The following is a 19,915-nucleotide window of genomic DNA, read 5'->3' as shown; positions in this document are numbered from 1 at the left end:
GGGTACAAGGTGAAAAGTCTCCACCACCACCACCACCCCCCCCCCCCCCCGGCCCCCAGCTCCACCAGCCTCGAGTTTCCTTCCTCCCAGGCCAGCCGAGGCTGTGAAAAGCAGGGCTTCCCTGAGGAAAACCGGGTGGCGGAGCTCAGGTGTGGGCCAAGGGCCTGCGTCTGCTGTGGTGGCCGGGTTGGGGGCAGCCCTTCTCGAACCCTGTCAGAACTGAGCTCCCCAGACAGGACCTTAGGATCCGAGGAAAGAGGGATGTCGCAAAGAGTCCTGCCACCTCGGGTGCTGCCCCCCCCACCCCCCGCTAGGTTCTGCTGGGTGTTTCGGCTTCCTTCCTTCCTTCCCGTGCAGGGGTCAAGCATGAGCTTCTGGGTTTTCTGGGTTCAGGCACCTCCGGGCTGGGATGCCAGCTCTGCACCTTCCTGGCTGTGTGACTTTGGGCAGGTCACTCCACCTCTCTGGGCTCTGTGGCCTGCTGTAAAACCCCCATTTCCAGGAGGCAGACTGAGGCCCCAGGGGTGGAGCCAGATGTCTAAAAACACCAATGTAAGGGAGGCAGCTCCCGGGGACCAGGTGGTCCCTGCGGCGAGCCCCCACCATTATGCCTTCTCCAAAGTCCAGATGCCCAGCACACGCACGTGTGCGTGTTGGGGTGGGGGGAGCATGGACACCCAGGCCCCAGGAAGGGGCAGGCCTCTGGTGGTTTGGGCAGCTTCCCTGCCTCCCTGCCCTGGCCGGCCCACTCAGCACCACAATTCCTGGAGAATTCCCCCTCCACCATTGGGTGGAACCCAGTGAAGAGCAAGTCTCCATGTCTCTTTTCCTGGAAACCATGCTGGCTGCAAGAAGGGTCCAAAGGCAGGCCCCGGCCTGAAGGGACAGGGACTGAACTTGGCCATTTTGCATTACCACCAAAAGCCATTGTGAAAGGCTGGGCCCTTTTAGGGGAGAGTCCGTGATGACCTGGAAGGGCGGCTCCTCCGGGAAGCCCTCCTGCACTGCACGCCTTAGAAGTCCTCCTGTATTGGAGTCCTGTTGCCCTATGGACCCCGCAGAAACCATTTCCCCTTAGCACCCAACTTCCCCATCTGTCAGGCACAAAAGGAAGTGTGTGGCCTCGCCTCCTCCTTGAAGAAGGGCAGGGGCTGTTGACAAGTAAACACCTTCTTGTGAGGCCAGTGCCCTCGTGGGAGAGGGCGTCCCGGGAGGCTGGTTCCTGGTCAGCTGCCCTGGCCATCCCGTGGCCCCCGGGCAGATCAGCTGACTTTGGCCTGGGTCTGGTGCAGCTGCAATGGTCCTATGCAAGTGAGTTCTCTCAGGCGAGGTCCAGAGGCAGCACGGACACTCTCCTCAAGGCCTCAACCTATGAGCTGGCTTACCCTTCTCAGAATCAGTTTCCTCATCTGTCTACGGGGACACAATGGCTTTGCCCAACATAATTAGCAAGTGGGGCAACCCTTGGGGACGGGAGGCACCAGGAAGTCTTCCCCCAGGTCAGGGGAGAAGCAGGACTGGGAGCCGGGCAGTGGGAAGTGCAAGTCATCTCCCGGAGGGAAGTGGGCCCAGGCCCTGGGGAGGGGTTGGGGGATGTCCCAGAGTGCCCTGGGCTGCTGGTCGTTGGGAACCCACCCCACGGGCAGCGCCGTCCTTGTGACCAAGGCCACTGGGCAGGTCCTGCTGGTGGAGCCAGGCTCAGCGACCCTCAGCCCCGTCATTCCCGTGAGACGCCCGTCAGCCTGTGCACCTGCTGCCCCACCCCTGGACGTGCCCCCTCCGCCTTCCACTCCCCCTGTTCGAGGGAGCTGCCCCCTAGCAAGGGCCCGTGACCCGACCCCATGCGGCTGGGCTGCCCCGAGGGGAGAGGGAAGACTCAGTGGATAAACAAGGTTGTGAAACATTAGGAAATCCTTTTGTGTTTCCAAAGATGATGATAAAGTGGAGGGCAGTCAAACCTCCCATTTCTGCATCTAAGCAGTCTGGCCTGGCAGTCCTTCCTTGTGTCTGACTTAAATACATGAAGCTACGCCTCCACACAGATCGACACTGGGCAAAGCAATGTGGAGTGGGGCTCCCAGCTGGGCCTGTCTATGCCTCAGTTTCCTCCTCTGTGAAAAGGGGATGGTTAAGGAATACCCACGTCATAAGATTTTTTGATGAAAACAGTTAATGCATGCAAAACCCTTAGAACAGGGCCTGGCACCTGTGAAGGCCAACAAAAGTCAGCTCCGTGCCCCACAGAATTGGGAGCAGGGCCCCGGAGAGGCCCAATTCTCCCACACTGACAGCTGTGTGGGTCACAGCAGCCGGGGGTGGGTGGCCCTCCCTGGGTCCACGGGCAAGTCCATGGCTGAACAACAGAGCATTACTCAACCTTACAAAGGAAGGGAAGTCTGACACACGCCACCACACGGACGAGCCTTAGGGATGTCACGCTAAGAGAAGGAAGCCAGTCACAAAAGGACAAACACTGTACGATTCCACTTCCGGGAGGTACTTAGATGAATCTGAAGTATGGCGATGAAAAGCGGGATGGCAGCGGCCAGGGGCTGGGTGGGGGTGGCATGGGGCGTCCATGGTTAAGGAGCTCCGGCTCTGCGAGCAGCAGGGAGCGGTTCCGCGGCCAGCGGTGGGGCTGGCAGCGCGTTGCTGTGAGAGTGCTCATGCCCTGGAGGTGGCGGATGCTTAAAAGGGCCAAAAGGGTCGGCTTTGCTACGCACATTTTTAAAGGGTTTTATTTATTTACTTTTTAGAGAGAGGGGACAGAAGGGGGGAAGAGAGGGAGCGAAACATCGGTTGCCTCTTGCGCACTCCCAACCGAGGACCTGGCTGGAAACCCAGGCATGTGCCCTGACCTTTTGATTCACAGGATGACGCCCAGTCCCCTGAGCCACACCAGCCAGGGCTTGTTATACATATTTTAACAAAGTGTTGGGTTTTTTTTAAGTCAGCCATCACTTCTGGGCAGAGGGAAGGGAGGCAGAGCCGTGAGTGTGCAGCCCTGCGGTGAGGGGCGCGGTCAAGGCCCTGTGCCCCCTGGGAGAAGCTGACCTGGCTCCTGACCAGGGGCTGGGCTAGTCTGCAGATCTCTCTGCAGGCTGCTCCTGCCTGCAGCCCTCCCTGCCATGTGGAGCCAGCCCGCCGCCCTGTGGGGCGCGGGACCGCAGATGGCCAGGGACACTCCCACCCAGCATCTGATGTTCCTTTCCGGCTAAGGGCAGGATTCTTGGCTGACCCTCCCTGCAAGTGTCCATGTGAGGGACAGTTTCCTCACACGTCGGAGGGGTAAGAAGACTCCTGCCCCAACAGTCTCAGCCCCCCGCCCCCAGCTGTCACCCGTGGCCCTCTATTAGCCCCACTGTCAGAGGCTTTCCCTTGGGTCGGGGGCTTCACGGACATGCCCACAACCCCCGGGAAGGGACCAGTGCAGCACATGAGGACAGGGCAGCTTCCCCCACGCCCTGGCCCTGGCTGCTGCTCAGGCGGAGCCCTAGAGACAGGTGCAGGTGGCCCCAGGGCACTGGGGACCAGGCTCAAAACTTGCCCCAGAAGTGCCATTCCTGCCTCTGCTGATCCGGGACCTGCTGCCTGGAAGCCTCCCCATCCCCCACCCCCCTCACTCGGAGAGCTCCAGCGAGTGTCCAGACCGCCTGGAGTTAGGAGAGGAGGCCCAACCGAAAAGCGCCCCTTGCACAACGAGGCAGCGAGCCAGGACCCCTTGGGCTCATCCCCTGGCCTCCGTCTGGCTGGATGAACGTGATGGTGGTGGGCAGGGTGCCTCCCACTCATCTGCAGAGCAGATGGAACGACCCTCCCAGCCCAGCACTGCGGCTCTGCTGGCCCACGGGAAAAAACGTCATGCGCCCCCCCCCCCAGGCAGAGAAGGGGTGGAGTCCGTCTCTTTCTCCTCCTGAGGCCCCTCGCCTCCCACAAGCCCCTCAGGGACAGAGTCCATGTCCAAACCCAAGCTNCCGGGGGGGGGGGGCGGGGGGCAGAGGCTCCAGCGAGAAGGAAAAGGGAAGCTGGTGCTCAGCCGGGAAATTCCTGAGTGACTGGGTCCTTTCCAGGGGACAAGATTCCTGGGCTGTGAAATAGCACAGGGTGGCTGTGGGTGGGCACTCTCACCAGGACCTTCTGCCTGCCCCAGTAACAGAGCCCAGGAAACAGGCCTTAGAGGGGGACGGGAGGCCCAGAGAGGATAGAAGAGGCCGTGACCTGCACAAAGCCACCCCAAGTGAGGACAAAGCTGGGCTGAATAGCGATCAAGGCGCAGCGGTTTGGGCCGGGACTTTGCCCCCAGCAGCCTGTCCTGGCCCAGCCTCACCCCAGAAAGGGAAAGTGCTTGGGTAGGAGTTCCCCAGGCCTGGGTGTGAATTCCGAAGGCGACACTGTGGGAGGGCACCCACACAGGCCTATTGTTAAGAGCTGAGCACCCCTGCAGCCCCTCTCCCTTGAGGCACCTCCTCCAGGAAGGCCCCGTCCCATGTCTCTGTAGCCACAGTGTTGCCCCAAGTGGGACCGGCCCCCGCAGACGGGGCGGTGGTAGTTGGGCCGAGGGAGTTGGAGTGGGTGACGGCTCTGTGACGAGGAAGCGTTGTCCTGGGCTGGGGGGGACGCTCTTCCTCTTAGCCAATCAGAAGCCATCGTTGGACAATAGGTCAGCAGCAGACGGGTTCCATCCACCGGGTGAGGATCCCCGCGCCCCAAATACCGGGGGACCCTCCGCCAGCGGCGCCCCCTGCACCCGCCCGGGGCGGCCACCCCCAACCAACACGCACTCGCATTCCCCGGTGGGACGGGCCCCCGCACAGCCTCAGGAGCCCGCGCAGGACCCCGAACGCCGGGCTGGGGGCAGCACTCGCCCGGGCCTCACCGCGCGGATTTTCCGCAGTTTCGGAGTTGGGGAAGAGCGGGGCGGCTGGGGGGGCGGCTGGGGGGGGCGGGGCGGGGCGGAGTCTGCGATCCGCAGGCTTTTTCTGGCGGTGCAGGACGCCGGCGGCAGAGCGGCGGTCCGGCCAACAGAGTAAGTGACCTTCACTCTCCCGGCGTCCGGCGTCCGTGCGCCGTCGTCCCGCGCGGCTGTGGGTCATCCCGGCCCTCGGCCCATCCCCCGAGGGAGCGGCAGATGCGGCAGAGGGGACCAAGAGAGCGGGCGATCAAAGAGCCCGAGGCTTCTCGCAGCCCCACTTCTAGGGAGCCTGAGGCCCCTGCACGGAGCGGCTTCGCGTTGGGACGCACAGGGCCCGGATGGCGCCTTAGGCGCGGGAAGGCAGGGAGGGTCTCGCTGCCTTTCCCGGTAGGAATGGGGACCAGGGCCGGAGAGGGAAGCTGGCTGGATGACCTAGGCGGAGTCACTTCACTCCCTGTGCCTGGGCGTTATCTGGGGGACCGGTACTCCCTCCGTCGCTCCCCAGCGCAGAGGCCACTTGAGGCTGGGTGAGCCTCAGCCCTGCCCGGGAGGAGGGGGCAGGGCAGGTGCGCCCGAGAAGCGGGCTGCCCCGGGGGGACTGTCCGGCTGCAGGCTGGGCCACACTGTATAACTCTGAGCAGGTCTCTTATCTGCGTGTGTCCAGCCAACCGCTCTAGCGGGGCGGAGTGCCTCTCCTGCTGGGTACCCAGCCCTGCCTGGCAGACACACAGCCTTCCTGAAGCCCAGCCAGGGGCCTGGCACTTGGCTCCCAGCAGGGGCCAGCCTCAGGGGCTTCTGGGCCTTGAGTAGGAGTCTGTGCCCCAGGCGGGGAGGCAGCGATGCTGTGCAGGGACCTGCCAGAGCAATGTCTGGAGGTCAGATGGAACCTAGTGTGCATGGGGACCAAGAAGTGGGTGTTGGTGGGGGCAGAGGTGAAGCTGGTCTCAGCCCTGCTAGTCAGGATGGCCCTCTCCTCCACTCCAGCAGGGGGCAGGGGGGCCAGGCCCCCAGGGTGGCACTGAGCAGCCCAGGCAGCTGACCAGACCAGCTCCTATGGGTGCACAGCATGAAAATGGGGTGGAATGGGAGAGGACACAGGAGGCCAGTGGGTGGGCGGGCAGAAGCACCCATTGGCCTCTTGCCAAGGGACTTTGGTCTGGGGGCTTCCTAGAGCACCCCCGCTTGGTTCTGGAGAGGAACTGCCAGACCAAGGGGCAGGGACAGCAATCTAGGACCCTGCCCAGGGTGTCCCGTAAAGCCAATGGGAGCAGGAACAACCCAGGCTTCCCAGCCCCCCCGAGAGGGGCTGGGCTGGGGGAGGCTGCAGGGGCTCTGCCGAGTCTACCCCACCTGCGCTGAGCCCCGCCACCTGCTTATCAACTGGGACAAGCACACCTCTCCCCTCACACCTCAGTTTCTCCTTCCGGATGGTGGGTTACCCATCAGCGCTGTCTGTTGCAGGGGTGGATCAAAGTCACCGTGTTGCATGCATGATGGCCTGGTGTATTTGCTGTTGGGTGGTAGAGCAGGCACTGTGATTATGTGTCTCCCCAGTCACCAGGCAGGCCTGGCCCCATCTGCTCCCTGTTCCCAGCTCTGCCCTGGCTGCTCCCTTGGGGTCAGCCCTGTTCCCCTCCCCCAAACCTGGCCTTGCTCCAATAATGGTCAAGGTGTTTGGAGGGTGATGCTGGGCACAAGATGGTCCTGCCTGTCTTAATGCAACAGGCTAGGTGGTGGGGGGCACAGAGGCAAGCCCAAGGGGTCAACCACAGGGCCTGCGAAGCCTCCTTGAGCTGGTTTCGTGAGATGAGGAAAATCACACCCCTCCCGGGTGGGAGTGAGGAAGAGCCGGGGTGGGCACCCAGGAGGGGCAGAGAGAGTGGGAGCTGTGGTGACGGTGGCATCTCCCCTTTACGGAGCTGTCGGGGAGAAGCAGGAGCCAGGAAGCCTGTGCTCCTGTCCAGGTCAGTCTGTGACTCAGGCAGCCCTTGTCCCCATCAGCATGCGAAAGACTCTCCGAAGTCCTTTCCCACCCACTGGAGTTTGAGGGGTGCCGTGCTTTCTGTAGGCTGAACCCCAAGGCCATGCTGGGGTCTTGAATCTGCTTGCCTTGTGGTCCCAGCAGGACCAGACCTGTTTCTACTCAGTGTCCCTCTGGGGCCCCACAGCCAGACAAGAGCAGAGGAGAGTGGGTGAGGTAGGGGGTGTGCCTGGGCCGGTCTCTGCCGTGGAACTCCCTAGACCTCTGTTCTGACTCTGTGCAGTGGGATGGCCGCCCTTGCTCTGGGGGTCGGGGGTGTCCTCGAGCCCTGCCCAGAGGGTGGGCTGTCAAAGGATCATCTGCCCAATGAAGCGAAAGCCTGTCTTTCTGGGAGGCTTGGCACCCCAGCTTCCTCCCAGCTTCCTCCCTGCTCCGGTAATTCTGGGAGGGCCTGGAGGGGGAGAGGAGCTACGGGCACAGAGAAGCCAGGGTCCAGGGAGCGAGCGAGCGAGCTGTTGGTGCCTACAGGGGGACCTGAAGGCCAGAGCCCTGGGGGGCCTGCCAGTGGCAACTGGTCAAGCACACAGGGCTGCCACCACACCTGTGCACTGCCACCACTCACGCTTCCATCCCCCTTCCCTAGCCCACCTGCAGGCCCGAGCCAGCGTGACACTGAAGATGATGACCTTCTTCCATGTCAGAGGCCTCTTCTGAGTACCTGGTGCCACCCCAGGAATCTGAGGGAGCCCCAGAGAGGGGCGAGCAAGAGGCTCTGAGGAAGAAGCCAAAAGGCCTGGCCAACATGTTCAGCATCTTCACCAAAGGGAAGAAGAAGAAGGGCCAGCCCAGCGCTGCCAAGGCAGAGGGCAAGCCTGAGTCCGGGCCCAGGAGCAGGGACCTACTGCCCACAGGTAGGCTGGGGTTCCTCCTGGGGCTGGGGTTCCATGTCAGAGCTGGCCAGGACCTGGCACTGCTGGGGCTCCCGGAGCAGCCAGCCCACCGACCCAGGACCCAGAGAGGGCAGGAACCATGGGCTTGGAGGTGTCACCCCTCCTGGCTTCTTACCTGCACCTCCTGCCTAGTCTTAGGGGCTGGTTGGAGGCATATGGGGGCTTCCGTTCTCTCTGGGACACCGATGGGCCTCTCTGGGCGCATCGCTTCGCCGTTCGGGCTCTCATGGGTGCGGAGGTGTCCCCGCCGGCCCGTGGCTTGCCGCGCTAACGAGCTGTCTGGTCCTGGCAGTGGAGGAGCTCAAAGCGGACCTGGAGCTCGGGCGGCTGGAGGCCGCGGGGCCGCTGCTGAAGCTGGAGCGGGAGCTGGTGGCGTTGGCGGTGACCGGCGGCGCCAGCGAGGAGGACCTGGTGCGGCGCCAGAGCAAAGTGGAGGCGCTGTACGTGCTGCTGCGCGACCAGGTGCTCGGCCTGCTGCGCCGGCCGCTGGAGGCGGCACCCGAGCGGCTGCGCCAGGCGCTGACCGTGTTGGCGGAGCAGGAGCGCGAGGACCGGCGCGTGGAGGCCGCGGGGCCCGGGCCCTCGGCTCTGGCAGCCACGCGCCCCCGGCGCTGGCTGCAACTGTGGCGGCGCGGCGTGGCGCAGGAGGCACAGGAGCGCCTGGACCGGCCGCTGGCTGCGGACGCTGAGGGCCGCTCAGAGGCCGAGCGCTCCTTCCTGCACATGGGCCGCACGTTGAAGGAGGACCTGGAGGCCGTGGTGGAGCGGCTGAAGCCGCTGTTCCCCGCCGAGTTCGGCGTCGTGGAGGCCTATGCAGAGAGCTACCACCAGCACTTCGCGGCCCAGCTGACGGCCATGGCGCAGTTCGAGCTGTTGGAGCGCGACACCTACCTGCTGCTGGTCTGGGTGCAGAACCTCTACCCCAAGTGAGTGGCAGGGAGGGGCCGCGGTGGCAGGAGGCGTTGTCGCCTTGGGCAGGGAGTGGGTTAAGCCAGGTCAGTGCAGGCGGAGTCCTTCGCTGGGTCTGCTTGGCACTCGGGCTCCCTAATTTCCAGGGCCTCAACCACATTGGACAGTTGGGGGCAGGGAATGGCAGGGACTTCACTCATTCGTGAACTGGCAGGGGGGTGGGGAGGACAAGGACGATCCAGAGCAGGAAGGCTGTGGCAGAGGAGGCCAGGACCGAGTGGGAGCCCAGGGCAGGGACCTTGTGCGGGGTCAGGCCAGTGAGCGGGCCTCGAGGATCTCCAAGGAGGATTCTGCCTGGAACCAGACGGTGTCCCTGCCCAGGGCTATTCCCAGGCTAAAGGAAGGAAGGGAGTCAGCAGGGGAGGAGGGTGGTGCTCTGGGCAGAGGGAGTCCCTTCCCAGGCCTGAAGTGGAGCAGCACTCTGGGAGCTGTGGGGAGCTTGTCAGTGTGTGGGTTCATCCACAGGCTATGGGGCCCTCCCAGGCAGCTCCCAGACCAGAGCTGGGCGGGGCCATGGGGCCCCTGGGAAAGATCCTTGTTGTGCAGGGTTGCCCACAGCAAGAGGCCCGCATCTCCTCAGGTGGGGTCTGGCTGTGCCAGCGGAGGGACCTGGTAGCAGTGGGCACAGCCTCAGGCGCTCCCCCATTTGCCCAGACTCCATGGATCTCTGAGTGGCGGCTGGGTGGAGAGAGACTGAGCGTGGATGTGCCCAGCTCAAGAAGCCAGGCATCCTTATGGGCTGGCCCAGCCCCAAGTGTAAAGCCGGCAGGAAGCCTGGCAGATAGAGAGTGTGAGCCGTGTGTGAGGGTCTCGGGGACACATCTGCGTGGCCAGTGGGCTCAGGTGGTGCTCAGCCTGCAGCGAGGTCCAGAGGAAGGGCCCAGGGGCGTGGTGGGTGAGGAGTCAGCAGGGCACAGGGGAACGACCTAGAGCAGGGGCTGGAGGGGAGGCGGGCCAGCCCGGAGCTGGTTCCCCCTTGCCTGTCCTGCCTGACTCACCAGGAAATGCTGGGCACACACACCGCTGCCAGTCACCTACCCGGTCCCAGGGCCGGGGAGGCTTTGAGCCCGGGGCCCATGGGGGCCAGCCCAGCAGCAAACAGGCCAGCTGGGCACGGAGCCCTGAGGAGGGGAGGTCAGGGAGGCCTTGTGGAGGCCTGTGTGGCCGGAAGTGGAGGGAGCAAAGGGACATGGTGTCCAGGCTTCAAAAGGGGCAGAGAGGGGGCCACTCCTGAACCTCCTGGCACACAAAGGCCCAAGGAAGTGCCGGGTCTGGGCGGTTCCTTGGGGGCTGGGACCCTGTAGAGGAGCCAGAAGGACCAGTGGAGCCGCCTTCGCCTCCATGGAGCCCTTCCTGCTTGCACTGGCCCAGCCTCTGGTGCAGCCTGGCAGGGAAGGGGGGTGAGGGGACGGGTGGGACAGAGGCGGAGACCGGTGGCTGCAGCCACAGGGAGTTGGGTTTCATGTGTGAGAAGGAAGATCAGATTTTCAGGCAGAGGCAGTGAGCAGGCTGGACAGCTGTCCGCCGTCAGGGGCCAGGGTGGAAGCAGGGAGGCCCGGAAGGGGACTCCTGCAACGAGCGGGCGGGAGGTGAAGGTGGCTGGTCACTCGGCCTGGGGCTGGCGGCTGATTGGTGGGGGAGACGTTTTGGAGCCTGAGTGGATGGGAGGGTGAGAAAGTAGGAGACATAGAGATTCCAAGGTTTTTGCCTGGACCATGCACTGAAGGGCCCGCAGAGACAGGCTAAGGAGGAGAGCTCTGGCCTAGGTGGGGGGGGCTGGGGGGGGGCACTTTTCTCACACTGCCCACACTGCCCGCAGCGACATCATCAACAGCCCCAAGCTTGCTGGCCAGCTGCAGGGGGTCGAGCTGGGGAGCCTGCTGCCGCCCCGGCAGATCCGGCTGCTGGAGGCCACGTTCCTGTCCAATGAGGTGGTAAGTCTGGCAGCAGCACCAGGGATGGGGAGGGGCAGGAAGGGGACAGAGGGGAGTCTGGGAAAGGACAGGAATGGGCAGAGAGCTCAACAGGGACTTCCGTGTGGGCAGGGTGATGGGCTTCCTGCTACCCTGACCCTCCCTGCCACAGACCAGTGCGAAGGAGCTGATGGCCCGAGCCCTAGACCTGGAATCACAGCACTGGGCCCAGGATGTGGCCCCCCAGCAGCTGGACAGCCATTGCCACAGTGAGCTGGCCATCGACATCATCCAGGTAGCACAGCCTGCTGCACACAGGGCCCGCCTCTGAGCCCACCGCCTTGTGCCCACGTGTCTCCCTCCCCTCCCCCAGCCCTAGTGGGGGGGCCCTGCTCATCTCACGCCCACCCCTGCAGATCATCTCTCAGAGCCAGGCCAAGGCCGAGAGCATCACAGCTGACCTGGGCACGCAGATAAAGCGCCTGCTGCGGGTGGAGCTGGCTGCATTTCTGAGGAGGTGAGTGTGTGTGTGTGTGTGTGTGTGTGTGTGTGTACGGGAATGCACACGGGGGCCTACAGCTTCCTCCCTAAGCCCGGTCTGGGGACCCAAGCTAGATCAGGGCCACTCAGCCCCCAGAGTCCCTGTCACTACAAGCAGGAGTCCTGCGCCCCCGCACCACCCGGCTAAGCAAGAGTGCTTCCACTCTCCTCGGCAAGGCTCCCAGCAGATCGCCCTCCAGCTGCAAAGAGGGCGCCTCACAAGGGCCTGAGACCCTGGCCTCGTCTTCTGCAGGCACCTCCAGTCTCCATCCCCACCTCTGAAGACTCCCTCATCTACCCATGGCCCCTCCAGCCTCCCAGCTGTAGAAGGGGCCATGGGTGGATGGGGGAGCCCAGCAGAGCTGGGCCGGCCCCCTGTTCAGGAGCTCTGAAGGGCCTGGCCCCACGAGAGCCAAAGTCAGTCCCATGATGCTTAGGGCCAGCGTGCCGGGCTGTTGGGGTCCATCTTTGGGAAAAGTGCCCCGTAAGCCCAGGAGGCTGCTGTCACCCCACTGTTGGTGCTGGTCCCGCAAGTGCCCCTTCCGGTTTCACCAGCTACCAGCGAGCCTTTGACGAATTTCTGGAAAGGTGCAGACAGCTGAGACATTACAGGGCCAAGGTCATGGCCAACATCAACAGCTGCTGGTCTTTGCGGTGAGGAGGGTGCGGGCCCCGGGACAGGGTATGGGAGTGGAGGAGCCGGGGAGGAGAGAAGGGGTGGCTGGGCAGTGGAGGGGAGCAGCTTAGCGCCGACGTGGAACTGAAATGAGTGAGGCCCGTAGGGAGAGAAAGCAGGGGGGCCTGCGCAGCAGGGAGCACTAAGGTGTGGCCGGTCTAGGCAAGCAGGTAGGCCGAGGGTTTCCCAGTGGCTTTATCCTTGGAGCAGCCCCGTGAGGTGGCTGCAGTGACTGTGCCCATCAGCTGGGAAGCACACTGAGGTATGCGGAGGCTGAGCCAGGCCCCCAGCTAGTAGAGGGTGTGGCCTGGGTGTGGGGGGGTGCGGTGAGCAGGCTGGGCCCCGCCTGGAGAGTATGGGCGGGGTGACTTCGACTAGCTCCTGCAGGGCTTGGGGACCGGGGGAGGGCTCCAGGGTGAAGAGGCGGCTGCGGAAGATTTGCCCAGGGCTAGCTGGCTCTCCGAGTGTGGGCTGTAGGCTGGGCAGGGCCGGCATGACCTCCCTGCCTCCCTGGCCTTCCAGGACGTTCGTGGAGCAGAACTGGCAGACATCCCAGGACCTCCTGGGCTACCTGCATGAGCTCAAGGGTCACGGCTTCGACACGCTGCTCCAGAGCCTGGTGGAGAGCCTGCAGGTGACCCCTGTTGTGCCCAGGGCTGGGGACGTGACGGTGGTGGCAGGAAGGGCAGAGGCCAAGACTGGCTTATGGAGGCTAGTGCTGCACAGGGTTGAGGCCATGGAGGTGTTGAACTTGTTCCCACTGGGTCGGCCTGGGACTTGGCCTCAGAAGGGGCTGCCCAGGGCTGGGAGGGCACAGAAGAGTTTCAGGGGACCCCATACTTTAGACTCAGCCCAGTTCCCATGCTTGCACCCAGTTTGCCTCCCTCCCCCCCAGCCCCTCCTTCTCCAGCCCCTCCCTGGGCCTCACTGCCAGTGGCAATGCTCAGAGCCTTGGCAGCCACCAATGGCCCCTGCTGGAGCCGGAAAACCCACAGAAAGCCCCTGGTTCCTTTAGCAGAGGGTGAGGCAGGGTCCCTGGAACAAAACGGGAGGGGTCCCCTGCCTGCCCTCCATGGGGCCTGCCCTCCATGGGGCCCACCCTGTCCCCAGGGACCAGAGCCAGAGGCCATGGGTGGCCTGCTGGTGGTGAAGTCCAGACCATGACCCCAGGGACTTGGCATCGGTAAAGCACAGGCCTGGTTTATGCAGGAATTTAGTTATTTGAAGGGGTGGGGGGTGGAAGAAACCTCAGGACAGCAGATGGTTTTGGCTTCTAAGGAGCCACAGCTGGTTGGCCTTGAAGAAGGGTACATAGACCTCGCCTGTGAGCCAAGCTCTGCCCTGGTTCCCTGGCAGTCCCAGAGCCCCCACCCTAGGCTGGCCCTGTGCGGCAGTGTGCATGTCTGTGCGTGCATGTGTGTCTGTTCAACAGCCCTTCCCCTGCAGGGCAGGGCCAGACATCCCCCCTCTCTCCTGTCCCAGCCCCTGTTCAAGAAGTTCTCACATACCCGCTGGGCAGCCTCGGAGCAGACCATGGAGAACATTGTCCACAAGGTGGAAAACGCGCTGCCTGAGTTCATGGGGCTGCGAGACTGTTTCCGGGAGGTGAGGAGGCCCTGGGCTGGGGGCTGGGGGCTGGGCCTGGCAGGGGCTGCAGCCTGAGCACACATGCTAACACAGGTGTGTGCTAACACAGGTGTATGCACACCCCCACGGACACACACACATGTGCACAACTGTGTGCACTCCTTTGCTCTGCCATCCTCCCCTCCCTGGACTCCCGGCTTCAAGGCTTCAAGGGAGGTGGTGAGCTTCCTGTCAGGGCCTGGCTCACACAATTCTGTCTGTTGGCCTGCACAGGAGCTCATGGAGCTCGTCCACCGGCACCTGGTGAAGGAATACATTGTGCAGCTCAGCAAACGGCGCCTGGTGCTCAAGACCGCGGAGCAGCAGAGGCAACTAGCGGGGCAGGTCTTGGCCAATGCCGACTTCATCCAGCACTTCTGCTCTGAGAGTGTAAGCCCCAGCCACCTGGGATGGGCAGCCCCCTGCCCCTCTGGGCCTCTCCCAACTCAGTCAGGTCTGGCCTGAGCCTCTCAGGTCCCTGCAGAAGAGGCAGCCTCCCTCCAACCCGTCCTGTGTTTGCAGGGCTCCCCAGCCACCTGGCTGCACCAAGCCCTGCCCACGCTTGCTGAAATCATTCGCCTGCAAGACCCCAATGCCATCAAGATGGAGGTGGCCACGTATGCCACCTTGTACCCTGACTTCAGGTGAGGACAGAGCACCAGGTGACCTGGGCAGTTGGCACGGCCCTGCCGGCTTCCACCGTGGTCAGACGCGGCCCAGCGAGGCAGCGGTCTGCCATCAGGGTGCCTGGAGCACATCCCGGCTGCGCCAGCTGTGCAAGAGGGTCCTGTAGCGCAGCTCACTGGTTCGGTCCTCTCTGCAGCCCCATGAGGCCGACTCCTGAGGCCTGGGGAGCCGCAGACCCCCATGCACGGGAATGCAACCTGTCAGTGGTAGAGCTGAGATGAGTGTGGCGTCTGGCTCGACTGTTGGCCTTTGTGGTGCTGGTCCCCGAGAAGGGAGACTGGGGCTGGAGAGACCAGAAACCTGCTGGAGGCCACGGCAAGTCAGTGATGGGGCTGGGGTCCGCCCATCAGCCTAGAGTCCTCAAGGACGTGGACCTGGGCCCCAGCCCCTCTTCTGTAGCAGGGGTTCAGCCCCAGGTTGCCTGAGGGCTTGTGAGCCGAGGGAATGGTGTCTTTGGGCTGAGCCCTGTGACACGGAGCGGGTGCCCGAGTGGGCCTTGGACTGTAGTGACAGCTTAGCTGAGTCCAGCCCGCGGCCCACCAGCTGTACTCGCCCACCTGGCCACCCGCTTCCCTCCCCTCCCCCACCCGGCAGTGCACCAGCACCACCCTCCCACCTCCCGGTCTGAGCACCAAGGCGGGTGCTCTTGTGGCTCTCCAGCAACAGGCGAGGGCGGACCCTGAAAAACCGGAACTTATTGATTAAAACTAGAGTATTCTTACATGTGTCAACTTCAGTCACCTTCAAAATACTCTCCATTTGATGTAGTACACCAATTGAGACTTTTTTCCACTGCTCAGGACAGTTTTTGAGTGTGTCAATTTTGATGCCTTTTAGTGCTTCTGCCATTTTTTGTTTCACCTCTTCCCCATTGGCAAAACGTTTCCCTGTGAGGACTTTTTTCATCCAAGGAAACAAAAAGGTCTCTTGGGGGGAGATCGGGGGAATAGGGAGGGTGGGGCAGGGGGCTCATGCTGTCTTTGGTCAAAAACTCTCAAACATTCGGTGTGGTGTGAGCAGGTGCACTTGTGAATCACCCATCCTGAAGTGGGCAACTGTGTTGAAAGAATCTTTAAAAAAATTCACTGAAGCCAAACACAACCTCTCACAACACCACCAGCTGGTGCACTGATACAGATGGGCTCCTAGAACACCCATCTAGGGGGGGAAGCCTACAGGACAAGGGGCTTGCCCTCCAGAAGATAATTCCGGTTTTGGGGGTCCCCCTTGTGCTTACCTACCCATCTACATGTCTACCCATCCAGCCGCCCTTCCACTCACCTATCCCTGCACCCATCCAGCTCTCTACCCACTCATCTCTCATTCATTCACCCACAGCCATCCACCCATCCCTGCATTTATCCATCATCCACCCCCACCCACCTACCCATCCATCCGTCCATGCATATGTCCATCATCCACCCATCATCCACCTGCACCCATCAACTCACTCACCCACTCCTCTGCCCATCTCCCACCAATAATCACTGAGTGGCCCGCTAGGTGCCAGACTTTCTCCCAGGTACCTCCTGGGATGCCATGGAATACAAGACAGACCAGGTCTCACTTCTCCCCTAGGGAGCTATCATCCATGGAAGGGTGGTGGTGACGAGGTAATCGGGCACAGAAATACAATTCCAGGTGGCAAAGATTATTTTGGCAGCCGCAGGTGCTGATTCGAGAGATGGGAAAGGCCCTGGGGGAGGTGATGTTTCAGCTGAGACCTACAGAGCGAGAGCAGTGGGTCATCTGAAGAGTGTGGAGGAACAGCCAGTCCAGGGCCAGCATCAGGTGGGAGTTTGCTGTGCTGTAGGGACAGACAGGTGGCCACTGCTGCCTCGCTCAGGGGGAGGCCAGCACAGCCTCAAGTGCACAGGGAGCTGGCCGCAGGGCACCACGCTCAGGCCAGGAGCCTGGGGAACTGGGGCGGAGTGCGAGCAGGGGCATTGGTGACCGGGCTGAACTGACCGGATGTTCTCTTCTCCAGCAAAGGCCACCTGAGCGCCATCTTGGCCATCAAGGGGAACCTGTCCAACAGCGAGGTCAGGAGCATCCGGAGCATCCTGGACGTCAGCGCCGGGGCACACGGGCCCTTCAAGTCCCTGTTTTCACTGATAAACGTTGGTTAGCTTTTCCTGTGGCCTGACCTCCTGTGAGCACTCGGCAGGTGTTGAACACACCCCTCTTGGGGACAGTTCAGACCAGCACCGGCTTCACGCCCCTCACGGGCCCCCTGCCTCCTGCTGCTGCGTCTGCTCGGCCCTGGCCAAGGCGCAGGCCCCTGGGCAGTGGAACTGGACAGGCCTTGGTCTGTTACTAGCCCCGAGGGGCAGGAGCACCCACTGGGGGGCTCCTCACAGTGGCAGGAACCAAAGAGGCCACACCTGAGAAGGGACAGTTGGGCCCTCCCCTCCTGTCAGTGGGGCCCTTCCCCGTCTGCCTCGGAGCCGCTGTCCCCCGCCCTGACTGCGTGCTGGGGCTGAGGCCCTACCATGCCCCCTTCGCCAGGGCTCTGATGAGCCAGCTCGGCAAGTTGATGGGACAGAAGGCAACTGGGAGAGGAAGAAGGGGAAGAGGAGCTCTTACCTGGGGCCCAGAAAGGGGAGTTCCCTGGGACACTGGGCTCCCACCAGCATTGAAGCTGCCCTCCAGATGGCATGGGGACCCCTGTAGCTCAGACCCTGGCATCTCCCATTGGGCACAGGCACACCCTGAGGGGGGCCCTGGGGGAGGCCTCCGGGTCTTCTAGGGCTCTGCCTGCCCCCCCCTGCAGGCCCAGGGTGGGGCAAGCTTGACCTCTGACCCCTTCCCTGTGTCAGTGTCCTCCTGCTGCCGTAACAAATTTCCACGAACGTAGCAGCTTAAAGCAAGACTTATTTCCAGTTCTGAGGCCCTGTGCAGGTCGGCTCTCGTCCAGCGCTGGACGGGCTGTCCCTCCCGAGGCTCCAGGGGAGGGCTCCCTGGCCTCTTGCAGCTGTGAGAGACCACCCCCCCTCCCAGATCCTTGTCCCACCCTAGCACTTCTCCCCTGCCTCCCTCGTCCACGTGAAGGGCCCTTCTCCTCACCCTCGACCCACCCGGTGGCCCGGGACCCTCTCCGTTGGTCACAGCAGAGGATTAACAATGTCAGCTCCACCTGCCACCGCCACCCCCCTCTCGTGGAGCCTGACAGAGTCGCAGGTGCCGGAGAGAAGGACGCAGCGTCTGTGGGAGCCATGGGTCTGCTCACCGTGGCCTCCATCTGCCCCCTGCCATGGGACACCTTGTCCTTCCCCTGGAAGAGGGGTCAGCTGCCCTCTTGGCCTCTGCCCACCCCATGGACTCTCTCCGCATGGGGGGTGGTTCAGAGTCAGGGGCCGCAGGGGCCCTCCTGCCCCCTTTCCAGGTACTTGGCCAGGACCTGGCCAATGTCAACGGTGCATAGAAGCCTTTGTACATTTGTAGAGTTAGCGTGTTTGATGTTATTAATGTTATTTTTGATAATACCTCTTTCATAGGTGTATACTGAGGACAGGATTCAGGTTCTCAAGCTTGATATAAAACTATCTTCAGAAGCAGCTGTGGTGTGATTCCTCTGGGGAGCGGGGGCGGGCATCGGCGGCTCCCCCAGGCTCCTGGCGCGTGGACAGGCCTGTTCTCCCGCTCTGTGTCAAGTCCCCAGGGGGTCCCGCCCCACAGCACTGCCCACCCCTTCTCACCGGTGAGCAGGGGCTTGGGAAGGGCCTGCCTGCAGTCCCTTTCTGGGGGGGTTGGGGGGACCCTGGACAGCCATTGCAGTGCGGTGTGGAGGGTCACAGTAGGAACGTACCCTTATATTGCTGGAATTGACTTTGAAGGCCCCATCCGTGAACAGGAGAGCCCCACAGGCTGTAGGGAGGGGCACCGGCTCACTGGGGAGGGTGTTGCCAGACTGCAGGGTCCCGTGTGGGGCCACACGTCAAAGCCCGGTTACACGGACAGCAGCTCGCAGCCACGGCAGCGTGAGCATATTTAAGAGACGGGTCCCAGGAGGCCAGGCCCCGCCCCCCATGCTGACCTCAGCCCTGGCTTAGCTGCGTCTGGTTTCACGAGTTTGCAGCTTGGCGGGTCTGTCTGGAGCTGAAACACAACGCAGGCCCTGATCTTAGGTTTGACCAGAACTTTCTGCAGCCAATAGTCCTGAAGATCTGGGTTTGGGACTGTTACAGAACAGAGGTTCAAGGGGGGCAGTTTTTGGCCCCCCCAGGGATGCCATAACCGTCATGGAACAACAGGGACCCCTCCCAAGGACGGTATTTACCGTGCGGACCACCTACTGGGCTCATCTGTCGGCCACCAGAGGAAAGACGCCTCTCAATGCCAGAGATTTGTGAAAAGGAAAGGAAAGGTTTATTTAAAGCTGTACAGACTTAAAATAGTGACCTAACATCTTCATTAAAATATCAAAGTCCTTTAGGATAACCACCTACGCACACAGCGCACAGCGCTCCCTTCTCCCCCTGCCCTCATCCAGGGTACCATAATTTAAGAGTACACGTCCATGTTTCCATGCCACTGGCACTGTCAGCTGTGTCACCGTCCAGGCAGGATCTCCAGTTAATCCAAAGTCGTGTGTCACCTTCTCATGGTCTACTGGCAAGAGTTCTTTGTACCCATTTTTCCAGGCAAAGTCTCTCCTGCTTCCCAGGCCACACAGCCAAAGGGAGCACCCCAAAGCCGAGTGGGCCTCCTCTCCCAGAGCTGCAGGGGTCTGCACTCTGGTCAAACCGCACGGTTCTTTCCTTCACGTGTCTGTGGAAAGGGTAGGGTCCCCACTCTGGCAAAGCTGCGTGGCTCTCCCTCCTCAATGGCTGCCGCGTCTGTGTTTAAATTCCTGAGCCAGTCCTCCTTTGCAGCCCCATTTCCGACTCCTCCTACAATGGGCTACACCCACCAGCGTTCCTGTGTTATTCCGAGTTTACTGGGCTGCCATCGTGAGTCTGGGCAGGTGTGGCCCCATGGGGTGAAGCCAATCAACTCAGCCCCCACGTAGGCACTGTAACTCAGGGGACCTGCCCCCAGTCACATCTTGGGTGGAAGTCACTTGCTTCTCCCTGGCTCCAAGCGTGGCCACAGCTATTTAATATACCCATGAAACCAGTTAAAGGTTATAGACGTAAAATGACCAGGCCAGAGGCTAGCTGCAAACGTGTTGCTATGCAAAACAGCTCTCAGTGGCCCCTCTACATGTCCCTTCCCAACTCACACCTGTGGGGCGGGAGGGGCAAGGACATCTTATATGTGTTTCTAATATTTCCTGGACACCTTGAGTTCTGGACCCCATTCCAAATCCCTTTTGGGGTCCCCCCTTTGCTGCGCCCAGTTACAGGATACCGGATGCTGGCCAGAACCTCGTGGTTTCTGAGGCCTTGATGACTGAGTGGGGCCGGCCGGGGCGGGCCACTGTGGGGGGGGGGGCGGGGGGGCAGCAGCCAGGGTGCTGGCTGAGGCCAGTTTGAGTCAAAGGAAAAAAAATCAAACTGAAGCGCAGACCAGGAGAAAGATGCGGTTCCTGGTCCCCCTCGGCACTCGCATCCGGGCCCAGGATGTGGGGAAGGAAGGAGGGGACTCTGACAGGTCCATCCCACCGAGTGGGGGGCAGACCAGGGCACCGCCTTTGGGGTCTGGGGCCCTGTGGGAAAC

At 62.3% G+C, this 19,915-nt stretch overlaps 1 protein-coding gene across 5 annotated transcripts; it reads left to right on the top strand.

The window, feature by feature from the left end:
- The first annotated feature begins 4,944 nt into the window (after nt 1-4,944).
- Nucleotides 4,945-17,810, top strand: TNFAIP2 (TNF alpha induced protein 2). 5 transcript variants are annotated; one of them, XM_037031436.1, is made up of 12 exons: nt 4,945-5,023; nt 7,535-7,804; nt 8,136-8,769; nt 10,632-10,746; nt 10,898-11,020; nt 11,142-11,242; nt 11,821-11,919; nt 12,464-12,575; nt 13,424-13,546; nt 13,802-13,957; nt 14,090-14,211; nt 16,242-17,810. In XM_037031436.1, exons 2-12 carry the CDS (start codon nt 7,588-7,590, stop codon nt 16,381-16,383), a joined length of 1,944 nt encoding a protein of 647 aa, XP_036887331.1. In that variant the 5' UTR covers nt 4,945-5,023; nt 7,535-7,587; the 3' UTR covers nt 16,384-17,810. The 5 variants fall into 5 exon arrangements, with proteins under 5 accessions (XP_036887331.1, XP_036887332.1, XP_036887333.1 ...); XM_037031437.1 differs by having other exon boundaries at nt 4,958-5,026; nt 7,537-7,804; XM_037031438.1 differs by lacking the exon at nt 4,945-5,023 and adding an exon at nt 5,077-5,439 and having other exon boundaries at nt 7,537-7,804.
- The last annotated feature ends 2,105 nt before the right edge of the window (nt 17,811-19,915 follow it).

Source organism: Sturnira hondurensis, unplaced genomic scaffold, assembly GCF_014824575.4.
Source record: "Sturnira hondurensis isolate 20B ecotype Veracruz unplaced genomic scaffold, ASM1482457v3 Scaffold0021143, whole genome shotgun sequence".
NCBI lineage: Eukaryota > Metazoa > Chordata > Mammalia > Chiroptera > Phyllostomidae > Sturnira > Sturnira hondurensis.
Note: the sequence above shows the minus strand (reverse complement) of the source record. Positions and strands in the feature narration are given on the sequence as shown.